This window comes from Temnothorax americanus, unplaced genomic scaffold (genome assembly GCF_048541705.1).
Source record: "Temnothorax americanus isolate GAGA-0224 unplaced genomic scaffold, ASM4854170v1 Scaffold19, whole genome shotgun sequence".
NCBI lineage: Eukaryota > Metazoa > Arthropoda > Insecta > Hymenoptera > Formicidae > Temnothorax > Temnothorax americanus.
Window position 1 is genome coordinate 2,467,902 of NW_027509329.1, and position 13,120 is coordinate 2,481,021.

The following is a 13,120-nucleotide window of genomic DNA, read 5'->3' on the forward strand; positions in this document are numbered from 1 at the left end:
CAGTTTACAAACGTAAAATAGTGATGAAGATTTTGTCGCTTCAGATACAATAATACATAATTGTCAAAACGACTTTGATAATTAAAAAATTAGTCAATCGAATAATTTCTAATACGTTTACGTAATTGCTATCGGTAATTGTTTAATGGGCGAAGAGCTGTCGGAAATAAATTTATTGAAGATTCTCGCTCGTTTCTCCATTTTATTCCACTCGGTGATGTGTCTTAAAAAGATTCGAGAGTAATAACTGCGTCGTAAAAATAGTGGAGATTTGTACGCGATGGTGAATATCGTAGCTGCGTTAGAGAAGATAATCGAAAAGGCACGGCATTTCGTGGCGATCCAAACGAAAGGCACATTCTGCGTACCGCGGATATAAATGAAATAAGTCCCCTAAAATGAGAAATCACTCTGTAATTTGTCTCTCAATTTTTATTCGATATACTGTATAATCGAGGCGTGTGAGTCGTACTTATCTAACATGCACCAAATCCCAAGTAAGACAACGCACAGAGCTCGTATTGTCGAGGAGAAGTCCGTAAATTGACTAGATTCTCCCGGCGCGAATAAGAGATCCCAGTTATGAAATCACATAAAAAATGAGAAATAAGAAATTTCAATCGCAAAATGTTTTTAATCCTTTAAAATTATTAAAGGATTAAATTTAAATTAAAAACAATTTTAATCATTGTTTTAATCCTTTAGTCCTGAAATATTGATAATATAAAACTGATATTGAATTCGTAAGTCTCTTTGAAATAACTAAAGATTTGCGGATGAAGAAATGTTTTGGAGATCATCGATGTTTTGTTAAATTGTTATTGGTTCACGCAATTTGAAGTCGATTTACAGTCAATCATAATACGATTTTTCATCGATCGAATCCATTCGTGCGGTAAGCTGCTCCGCGATATTAGAAGTTCAAGACCAAACGAATGCTGATAATAGATAACTTTATGCGACTGGGACATCGTACACGCGCTCTGCGTACGCAACGTCCTGATAAAGGCAGTGTGAACTAGCGAATTGAAATAAAAACGGATATTGATAGCGGTAGATATCGGTTGATAATGATATACTGCTCATCTCGCTTGCACGCAGACGGTATCGCTTTTCGTCCCTACTTTCCTATCGTCTCGCATTTCCGGCAACGATGCTGCGCGTACTTGCAATTTGGTTCATATTCCCCCTGTTGGGAAAATTTCTCAGAATTTTTCATATTATTAATTAGAATTTCCATAAAAATTTTCAGAATGCTCAGAATTTTTCAGATTTTTTTTATACGCGAATTGGAACGTTTCTAAAAAAAATTTAGACAAAATAAGAATAAAATATTTTAGATTTTTCCGAATAAATATGAGAAAATCTGTGTAATTTATCAGAAATTTTCATACATATAGATATTGAAATATTCCGAAAATTATTTCTGAAAGTAGGTATCTGAGAAATTTTATAAATTTTTTCAGAATTTTTTGCAAGTCTCAATTCTTACAAAACTGAGAAAATATGAAAAAATTTTTCACCAGAGGGCCGTATAAATCACTGGTAAAACGTTGCGACGCAGCGCAGCAGTTAGTGATACTTTGAATGCAGAAGCCCCCGTGTGCGTTTCGATAACGTTAATTTTTTTTCCTCACGCAGGTCGCGCGGAGATTCGAGAGTACAAACTTTTGAGAGGGGGGGGGACTTGTCTCGTACAGTAAAACTTATTCTCTGCCGCAAAGAAAAATAGAAAAATATACGAGTTTCTAAATAGCGGCGCGCCCACGCGCGCGGGCCGCGCCGTTCTCTAACAATAAGAACAATACAGTTTGAAGATCGTTCTAGATGACTATTCGTTGCTACGATGAAAAACACCATCAGCAAGAAGCACAATCGATACGCGCCGAAAGTTAAAAAGCGTCACTTTCTCTTCCCCAAATCGCTCGATCTCTCTGCTACGATCTCTCGCTATAAACTCCAAATGACCCAACGCTCTCTCATTCTCTATTGTCGTACTCCCTTTTTCTACGCGTCACTAAGCGGATTAACTTGGTCGTGAAATCGGGGTTTTAGGAATTAATTCGCTATCGATTACCAAATCTGCTTATTAGAGGATCTTTAACGAAGTCTTTTCTTCTATATATCGTGCTCTCTTCCAATCTTAAACACGAACGAAGTCTAGTCAAAAAGGTGTAATACCTTTCGATAATACGATGGATCGTGATATTTAACCGTTTAACCGTATTTAATTGTTGTTGGAATTAAAATTTTAATCATTTTTAACTTCATGTTTACTTTTGACTAATAAAAACTGTTTCAATGAAATTTAGAAAGTACTGTAAATAACAAATCTCTTGTAATATTTCTATTTTGATTATTTTTAAAATTAATACATATATTTTTAACAAGTATAATATTTTACTCAAGTTACGTCAAAAATGATACTTTTCTAATTGGGAACATTGGCGGTTAAACGGTTAAGATAGTCGTTCTGTTTTCAATTGTGAAAAAATATAATTTCGGCAATGAAACTTCGCAATTGAAAATAGATCAATTTTTATCGACTATTAAAGCATCAGCATCTATCTTCGTTCACTCGGTCAATTTTACGTTTGTATGATTCTGCTATTATTTATTAGCAGAAACTAAGAGAAGTATTAAGAATATATTTTAATTCGATATAAAAGTATCATCAATTTCAGCCGATACGATGCCTGTGAAATAAAAGTAATTCGTCTACTTAGTGTTATTTAATAAATATCATTTCTTTCCGCTGTTCGATGTACGTTAGGATCGTATTGGATCGCACGCACGAAATTGAAAGAAATTGATAATAAACGACGAATAAAAGGAAAAATGGATAACGAGAGAATAGACTGCTAACGGAAGCTCGAGCTCGTCGTGACGCTTCCCATCAAAATGCTCCGTACACAATAGGTATACATAGATATACATATATTCAATATATGTATAAATTGGGTGTTTGATTTGCGTTTATTATTTTATGTCTACAACTAACGGGCAATATATACAGGGGATAAGAAGGAGGAAGTGAGAGATGTATCATTTTCTCCGTGGCCACTATAAGTCAGCTGAGAGCAATTTATTCAATGTAGATGTCCTCTATCGGGAAAGCAGTCTCGATGAATTTCGTGTAGAACCGATGAAAAGCGCGTCTGTGAAAGAAGAGAGTCTCGAGTTATCGCTCATGTTCTACGAATAATAGATTATTCGTCCTTCTCGAGATTTTTTGGAGATTTAGAAAAAAAAAATTTTAAATATGAACTGTAACATATTGCTAAACTGTTAGTTGCAATACGATATTTAAATCAAATTAATAAAGAAATTACTCATAAAGTGAAAATTTTTCATGATTTTGCGCAAAGTGACGGCCAGGTCGAGTTTTTCGTGATAATAATTTTATATAGAAAATTTAATTTTTAGAGGCAAGATAACTCACCCGACAGCTTCGGCGACGGGTCTTGTGGATTCTTGACCGATGAACACGTGACAAGCGAACCTCTGCAGAGTGGGGTGCTTCGTGATGAAGCCGAGGTAGCGATGATCGCGAGGGTGAAATGCACAGAACGATACATTCTTCAGCGAGTAAAAATAATCGTGACAAGGACCTTGACTTTTCTGCAAAAATACGTTGGCAATTAAAAACTTTTCGACTTTCTCGTTTTCCTTTCAATATTCACGACATTAACGTGTAATAAATATTGAATTAAAACTAATTATACATGCATAATTAAAGTCGTAATTAAATAACGTCTTGCGCATCAAATAGTAACGTTTTATAGAATTAATATGCTTCTTCTATACTTCAGACTTTTTTAACTGGACCTCTAAAAAAAATGGACCGACTCGAAACAGATTTTAGCTTCCTTGCCTGATAATATTAAGAATAACTTAAATTTGGCAATTCATAAATGGATAAATTACAAGTGAACTTGTTTTCATGACAATTTAATTCTTGTTATTGACGAAAATGAATCTGGACCATTATTTGGTTCAATTGGTGCTATAATTGTATGTGAATATACGGTGATATTCCACTGTAAAGTTTTAATTACAATAGGATTCAATGAACACATTCGTGGTTACGAAGTAAGATTTTCAGAGTCGAAAAAAAACATTAACATAGATGATCTTTATGATCCACTCCCATTAAGTTTGAATGCAAATGTATTTAATGAAAATTATGTTATTATGCGTTACGCAATTTAAGTTTTTCTCTTATTAAAAGGTTCTCTTATTGTAATTAATAACGTGTTTAAATAATTACAGAATAAATATTCCAGAAATTTCAATGAGCATAGTTATTTTATCTAACTTTTATTGCTGGAGCAACTAATGATTTAGCTGTAATCGAATTTGTTAATGTAGCTAATTTTCTTTTATACAACAGCAAGAAGATTAGTTACATATACCAAGCTATATTTCCCATTGGTTGTAGTAAAGAATCATCTTTGCTGTACTAACAAATCTACCGTGCTGTAACATCAAATTTTATTAGGTATAATCACAAATTTTTTGCAGCTCTGTGACTTAGTTACTGTAACATAGCGAACTGGCTGTCCGTATATTACGGCTATGGATTTGCTAGGCTAGCAAGGTTTTCTGTTGGCACAGCAAATCTTGTTTTTTCCGTGATTTTTTTGTAAATTTTTTTAGCTGTGACGAATCTTTCCCAAATAGTCTAAAAGTCTTAAGGTTTGACGCTCTTGCTGAGAATTAAAATAAATATATAATTCGTATATTGCGCACATAAATGAACTTCAATCGATCGCAAGGGGACACTTACTCGCGGTTTACTTCTATCGACCATTCGAAGCCCCTGATCGGACACTTCCAAGATGCAGCTCTGCGAGACGGGCGGATCTTGCGAGGAGTTGCGAAGGATTCTCCGCACCGCCTGGCAAACCACTCCTGTACCCTTGTGCGCCAGGGTCTCCACCGAGCCCAGGTAACCCAGGAGATATCTCTCTCTCTTCACTTTGGGCGCGGTGGGATCGAAGTCACTGTAGTCCATGTCGACCGCATAAGCCGACGGAAAGATGCCTTGTCGGCCCGTCCTCAGATTCACGCCTAATCGCGAGAAACAGAAAGATAGAATACTTTAAATTCTATGCGTGGCGTTAATTTTACATTCTTTTTTGCTTTTTTTTTTATTTCCACTCTTATACACTCTGATACACTCAAGAAATAGGCAATCAAATAGAAGAAAATTTCAAAGTACCTATGTCTAAAAGTATTTGAAGAACAACCGAAAAATGAGGATTTCTTTCTTTAAACCGTCTCTATATCTTCCAGACATTTAATTGCTGCTTTAGAGTTTGGGTGCGGCAGAGTAATCTAATGGTAAAGCGCCAGACTCTCGTAATTACGAAAAACCGTGTTTGAGTCCACTACCTGATCACAGGAATTTTAATCAAGAGACACGGCAGTGTCTCGCGCCAAGTACGCGCGAAGCGAGACCGCATCGTGACTTTTTTACGCGAACGCACGAGTTGCGAGATATCCGAGATTTTGTGATCTCAATAACGAGTAAACGGATCAAGTTCTATAAGTATTATAGGTATTCTAAACTGCACTTCTTCGCGCGAAAAAGGGGGCGGAGACGCTATGAAAAAAATAATTAGAATGCAAAAATATTTTGCTGAAACGTTTTATTTTATTAGCGTATTAGGAAAGTGTACGTACTGTGTTGACAAAATATCATTATTAAGAAAAAAAATTAAAGAAACCTATTTTCTTACATTTTTCACACTGTATAAGAACCTTGCTTACGTTGGAAAATTGGAAACCTAAGTGATTACGTTTTATTTATAAAATTTCTTTTGTTAATAACTTTTTAGCAAACAACGATCGACGATATCAAAAAATGTAATGAGAAAATAATTAAGTTTCTTCAATTTCTTGTTTTTTTTTTATAATAATATTTTGACAACACTATACGTACAGTTTTCTAATACACCAAAAAAATAAAATATTTCAACAAAATATTTTTGAAAATTCTAATTTTTTTTCATATCAAAATCTTGAAAAATGTTCAAGCCAAATAATTAAAATCTGAATATCTCAGAAACTAGAAATTTCCGCAACTCCGCATATGTGGCTTCGACTACATTCGGTAAGTGCTACGTACCTGTAAAATTTCATCAAAATCGGACTTGGATAATACACTAAAGTTAAGCCCTGATTACTGCTGAGTCAAGTCGATATCTTGCGAAATGAATATTCTTACGCACCTTCGCACCAGAGATCATCGGCCTCCTTTTGCACGTATATGGGGTCTCCGATTTCAAGATCAATTTCGTCATGGTGCCGCGATATGAACTTGTGCAGGCCTCGATGCGTTGCCTCGAGCAGTTCCAGTTGGGTGAACGGTACGCCTCCGCTTCCTTAAATTCGGAATGAAAAAGCGAGCTAGTATTGATTCTCCGAGAGTTACTCTGATTAGCTTGAGAAACATTGTTTATGATATGGGACAACAATTCCTGGCTCTTTTGCAACTTTTCCGAACTAAGGCAATAGAAAGCGCCAGATTATTGTGTAGCAGAAAATTCCAACGAAGCATAAAATTATATACGAAGCGTTAAAATATTATGTGCAAAGCGCTACCTTCTGTTGATTTTTAAAATAATTTTATTTGCCATCAGAATAAAGTTTGAATATAATCTCTGAATTATTTAATAGCAAAAATTAATGTAAATTTATAATTCAAGCAAAGGAATTTAATCTATAAACATCCATAATTGCAAGTAGATTTTGATAGGAAATTTTATCATTATGTATTATAACAAGCACAACAAGGAAAAAGCTATAGATCTAAATTTTGGGGATTAATAGAACTCATTAAAAGAAAGAAAAGTTAATAAATATCAGAAATATTTAAAAATTAAATAAGTGTTTTTTATCTAAATAATAAGTCAACAGCTTTAAAGATATTCATTTTTAATTTTTATAATTTATAAATCAGTAAATAAAAACACATTTATAATTATTTTTTATTTCTTTTATATATAATTCTTCTATATATAATTCGTTAGATCTTCGACATAATTTCTTTATATCTGTGATGTTATAATAGCGGTACTAACATTAGTATTTTTTTTCTAAGAAATATTATAAATTCTCTCCATGATCATTTTTGTGTTGTAATCGCGCATTCGAGTCAATTTAAATGGATGCAAGGGCAAAGATACGATTTCTCGAGGAGGATCGTGATTACCTGGGGTGCTGCTGGGCGACACCGAGTCCGTGTTCTGCAAGGTATTGCATGGTATGGGCGACACGCTCTTGGGGCCGTTATCGGGAGAATGAGCGGTAGAATGACCGCTGTCGGTGGCCATCCTCTCGCTGTCGGGCGAACTGTCCTCGTGACGGAGTCTGGGATGACATTTCCTTAAGACAAGATGAGGTCGGGCCGATGTCGAGCCGGTGGCGGCACTCAACTCGTCTGCCAGCGAGGTCGACGTCTGGCACGTGGGCAAAGCTGAAACGGCATCGGTGAACGTCAACACGCGCGTTTCACACGCGAAATGCTCTTTCTTTCTTTCTCGAAGAATTTCAATACGCTGCATGAATTCTTTTGGCACGGTTTTTGAAATAATATTCAGATAAAATCGCGTCTCTCAATCTATATCGGAACAGCACATTTGTTACGACCGCGAATGGAAAATGCTGCTCCACAACAGGTGCCTTATATAAAACTAACATGATGCAAGTGGATTTTCTTTCTGTGGTCGCGACAATGTGGTCAGTTTCTTGGTTTTCTTGGTTTTCGTCAGTATGTAAGATGCATGAGTGACAGTGACAAGTGCGACGGGCAAAAATAATACAACTGATGTTTATCATTCATTGTACGCGAGTAATATTCCACGTCAAATCGGATTTTAAAACATATCATGAAATTCATGGTTACTTCACCATATTATAATCGAAATCACACAACGCATCAAAATACAAAAGTCATATATGTGCATATTTTAAATAATATATGAATATTTCTAAATAAATTAAAATACATTACATATAAGATGCTTAAGATCTGTAAAATATCAACAGGTTTCTAATAGCATATTAATGACAAGTTCTACATTAATATGTCAACACGCGAGTCTGATCTTCACTCTAATTTTTCAAAAATTGCGGACAATATGTTGCTGAAAAACTTCTACATTAAAAATAGATTTTCCGTTATTGTTACTAATCGTTAATAAATCACCTACTCGTGTGAATTTTTTTCTTTCGCGTTTTGTGTTCTTCTATATAAAAATTACAGTATTAAGTTTACAACAGTTTAGTCATTGAAACTGTTAAATGTATAAGATCGAATGCGAAGAAAATCTGCACATCCGCCAAATCTTTCGTTATTGATGTTACCATCAAACGCGTTGCGCATTCGTATACGGCATATATGCTTTTCTTACATTTTTTGCTTTTAGGAATTTCCGGCAGTCTTCTACGTCTGCGCTCGGTGCCGCCGCTTCCGGGTCGATTCGACGGCACGTGCTCCGGCGTAGGCCAGGAGCTCAAACTGGAACACGAATCGCCGACATCGCTGACGACACTATCCCGGCCGTCGTTACCGGATACGGTAGTACCACCCCCGCCCGGTCCTGGTCCGCCACCGCCTACCGATCGACCCCTGCTGCTCAGTCCACCGAACAAGCTAATGTCATCCAAGGCAATCGTATAGTGAGCTAAACTATCATTTTTCATGCTGCCTATTTTAATTCTTCGCGAAGATCTAAATAAAACATAACAATAAAACATAATAATAAGAGAAATAAGCCCGTTGATATATACATTTCAAATAAAAAGGTTGATTCTTATTCTTCGTCGAGGTTGTGAGGAGATTTATCTCGTCGCGCAACACGCGAGACTACGTCAATCGAGAGTTGAGTATTGCGAATTGACTGAATTTTGATGACCAAGTTAAGAGAAGAAATAATAAAAATATAAATACGTTATCTTGGCATTACAGAGTTTCTTTCGTGTATTTAATGATTATTCTATTTTATAAGCAACAGACAAGTGAATTTAATAATCAAATGAAAATTAAGTTGTTCACTGCGAAAGAAATAAACAACATATATTCTAACCATAAAATTCGGCTAGTGTCACACAAATCATCGCATAGAAATTATATCTACGCAATGTGCAATCTAAATTCCTTGTCATGTAACAATATTATTCACGTTAATAAAGAGTATAATAAAAAAATATAAATTCTCTTGATATGTAATTACTATGCAAATAGAAAAATCATAAAAGGTTATTGAGACGCAATGGCAGATATAGAACAGAAATGCGAAAACCCACTTAGAACCCTCGGGAAACATTAAGAGTCCAGAAAGTGCTATATATATTCCTGCAGCGCAGCGCATCGACCATCGTCCGCATGCATCACCAGTTTCCAACCGCCGCGGTGGGCGACACTTGATTAATAATTACGAGCGTTGCTGCACGTCGCGAACTCTTTCCGAAAGTTTCAGTTATTTTTAACAAGGTCAGACCGATGAGATTACGGCGTTACTGTAGATTACTATGGCTGCGTTCCGTTTGACGCTTTTAGCGCTGTAAGCATCATTCTATCTTTGTTGTACATTGAATATCAAATATAACAACAATATTTTGTGGAAGGGATTCCTATCGCGGAGAATGTAATCCCGTTTTTTTTTTGCGAGAACTCAAATTATATCGTGGATATTCTATTCCTTATCTTAACAAATCTGTACTCATTCCTTTATCTCTCGCAAGATCGCTTTAAATCCCTTAATATGTTTTTTGCTCTCCCTCTGTCTCGAATTCTTATTATCTTCTATCATAATTCAACGTTCAAAGTGTTACAAGTTTTATCCAAGTATTAGTGCCTGTTAAAAGTGAAACTCTTCGCCAATCTCTTCTTCGTTAAAAATCATTTTTAAAAAAAGTTAAAAGCGTACAAAGACAATTAGTAACAAATAAGCACAACACTTACGACGTTACCAACCTAAAATCGCTGTCAGCTATGATCGAGCAATGATGATTTAGCTCCTCGCTATCATCGGGGGTGGTGTGCCCGCTTTGGTTGTCGTGCCGGTGGATGACGACGACTTCCTCGTCCTCGGAGTCGCCGGTGACGACGTCGCAGGATCTGCCGACCTCTCCGTCGCTCCCTTGCGAGGACGTCGGCGAATCATCGATCATCACATCGTGTACGAGCCTGGCAATGATTAAAATACGCAAAGATTACGCGCATGAAAATCACGATCAATACGATGCACAAGTGCCATATATGAAATCAAAAATTAATGAGCTGTATCTGACAGCGTTCTCTAATTAAAGGTAAAAATATGATAATCGATAATAATTAATTTATTATTTTGAAAGTGGCGTGCAATTATCGCACATCGTGGTGTTTGGGGTTTTTTTTTTAATTTTTAATATGTAGAAAATAATAATAAATCAAAATCAAAAAATATTTTTGCCATTAATTCTATTTTATATGTTGTGACTATCTTTATGTCATTATTTTTTAATAATGACACAAAGATAGTCACAACATATAAAATAGAATTTATGGCGATACTTCGTCTGTTGATAAAAATAAAAGTATAAAGTTATTTATCAGAATTAAGAGTGAAAAAAAATTACTCTTTGGTCTTGTGCTTTTTTATTTTTGTCTATTATATTGCGCCATTTATCTCATAGGTAAATATAAATGCACGAATAATTCTTAGTAATTAATTCATTGTTAATAAAAAGTGAAAATTGCAAAGTGACATATGTACCTCCTATTTACACAACAATCAAGATCCCGTTTGTAAAAGAATAGTTCGAGAGCGTTGTAATGTCGAAGCTCTCGTGAGAAGTACGTCTGCTCTTTCACTCTTCAGATGAAAGGGAATGCTTGAGCCACAATCGCCGACAAATATCTCGCGTCCAGTTGCACATTGATTTTATGAATCATAAAAGTGGGATCAGATTTGACGAAAATGTGAATGTTAATTGAGAGGAAAGCCCATTAATTTCACACACGTTGCTTCGAAATGCGAGCAAACTAGGAAATTAGATCGGAAATAATTGCAGCCGCGAGACTGTTGCGTATCGATCTTGCTTTATTTTTACAGAATCAGCTGCGGGCAGTGACACGTCTGTGATTCAATATAAATGTATCTGCAGTATAATCTCGCACGATTTGGTGAGAAACATAATACAAATTCTATACAAAATGTCGATCATGTAGAAAGATTATATTCTAGTGACCAATTATATCTCTATACTTTTTGAAATGACAGAAAAATGACACATGCTTTTCTGCTTACGCGTATTATTTATGTTACATAAATTTCCTCTTTCCGAGATCAAAATATATATCTTCATTAACCGAATCTCTCGTGCTTGAAATGCGATTGAATACGTAACTAATACACAAACGTTACGTGGCTGCGTTACGTTTATGAGGTGATGAGGTCAATTGCTATACGCAAAGTTATGCAATTACATCTCACGCCGGTCTCAACACTATACAATATATATTAACCGTCTAAGCAGGATCATCGGTTATTTGCGGTAACATGTAATGCATCAACGAAAGCCGTATAGATCACATCCGTCAAAATTGTCTATACACGCGTCGCGTTGCAGTCTCATGTCGCATTCGTATCCTTGTGTCACTTATGCTCCAGGATCAATAATTTTAAAGGCACGATGCTGAAGGGGCATTCTTGGCGATTTCTCCTTGGTGGCTTTCAGTCTGGTAGTGCATCGAAGTGTATCCGCGAATGCGACATTTTATACTGTGACATTTTATAAGTTTCTTGAATGTTGTATAGGTATATCAGAGGGATATGTGCATTTGCAGGAAACAACGCATAATAGTGTCACAATATTTTATCATTGTTCCGAATAGAAACAAATGATCAGATAGTAACAATGCTCTCGTATAACTTCACTTTTTCAAGTCTATAAATGCCATACAAAATCTTATCTAATTGTAAAATTTTAGACTGCTATATTTTAGAACTTAAATAAAAATTTTTGATGATACAGAAATAACTTTGCCCCATTAAATTATCGCATTAAATTACTCAGTGATGTGGGAAAATTCTGTCTGTGGGAAATGACTCATCCTCAGACGGCATCCCTACTTCTTGAACTATCAATTCCGGTTGAAGGTACTGTGTTATTGCTTATTAAAATATAAAGTATAATATAATTGTAATTGCATATTTTAAAGGGCCACTGAATAAAATTCGTTAAATAGAATAACAAGGCTTTAAATAGATATACCTCAGGAAATTAATAATATTAGAGGCTTACAATTAGAGGATATATAATTTTTTAAAATCATAAATCACTAGTTGTCTGTATATACAATATTAAACATATCATGTATAAAATAAATAACATTTTAAGAATTCAACGTGTATCTTTTGCAATTATTATCTATATTGATACGATAGATGACGGTTCATTAAATGAAGAGTCAGATTATTTATAATCTCGCCACTTTTGTAAAATTATTTGGGATAACGTGTCATGTACAAATATTTCTCATACACCCCCCCAGTCCCGTTTACCAATTTTCGACCCCCTCAACGTGGTCTACTATCTACAACCTACATTATCTATACCATTTTCACAATCTGCACATATCGCCAAGTCTACTCGACAACGATGTATGACTCGCGATACATTTTTACGGCTTCTAATGTGTTCCTGGACCGATCCCCACGCCTCGTGCTCCCAGTTTCCCATCTAAATTATCTCCTCCCTTTTATTCCCGACCGCCTCTCTCGCCACGACCTATGTGTGTCACCGTCGCGGTCCTCGTTGCATCGTATGTCGTATCATCTGTTCCGAAGGCAAAAATCCGCCGCGTAAAGCACTCACGTGTAGTTGGAGAGCGGTGCCTTCAGGTGTTGGGGCAACCTCTCGAAGTAGTGCCGAAACTCCTCGAACTCGCTGTCGGCCATCGCCAACGACGTTCGCGAGGGCACGGTGCGAGGTATACGGAACGGGGGTCGGTCCCGAAGGCGGCCGTGACGGCCTGGAGAAGAGCTGCTTGTCACAATCCCCAGGAAACGATATGGGGTGAGATGTCGCTTACGTCGTCGTCGCCGACGTCGCTTCGACGTCGCCG

At 36.1% G+C, this 13,120-nt stretch overlaps 1 protein-coding gene across 6 annotated transcripts; it reads right to left on the reverse strand.

Moving 5' to 3' along the window:
- Positions 1–412: 412 nt before the first annotated feature.
- On the reverse strand, positions 413–13,088 carry Aplip1 (JNK-interacting protein Aplip1). Of its 6 annotated transcripts, none has more exons than XM_077404665.1 (8): positions 12,871–13,088; positions 9,974–10,198; positions 8,421–8,740; positions 7,220–7,483; positions 6,237–6,389; positions 4,790–5,073; positions 3,443–3,621; positions 413–3,158 (listed from the first exon to the last, which is right to left on the reverse strand). In XM_077404665.1, the coding sequence occupies exons 1-8, from the start codon at positions 12,951–12,953 to the stop codon at positions 3,086–3,088; spliced, it is 1,581 nt and encodes a 526-aa protein (XP_077260791.1). In that variant the 5' UTR covers positions 12,954–13,088; the 3' UTR covers positions 413–3,085. The 6 variants fall into 6 exon arrangements, with proteins under 6 accessions (XP_077260791.1, XP_077260792.1, XP_077260795.1 ...); XM_077404666.1 differs by having other exon boundaries at positions 9,986–10,198; positions 12,871–13,087; XM_077404669.1 differs by having other exon boundaries at positions 8,421–8,641; positions 12,871–13,087.
- Positions 13,089–13,120: the final 32 nt, after the last annotated feature.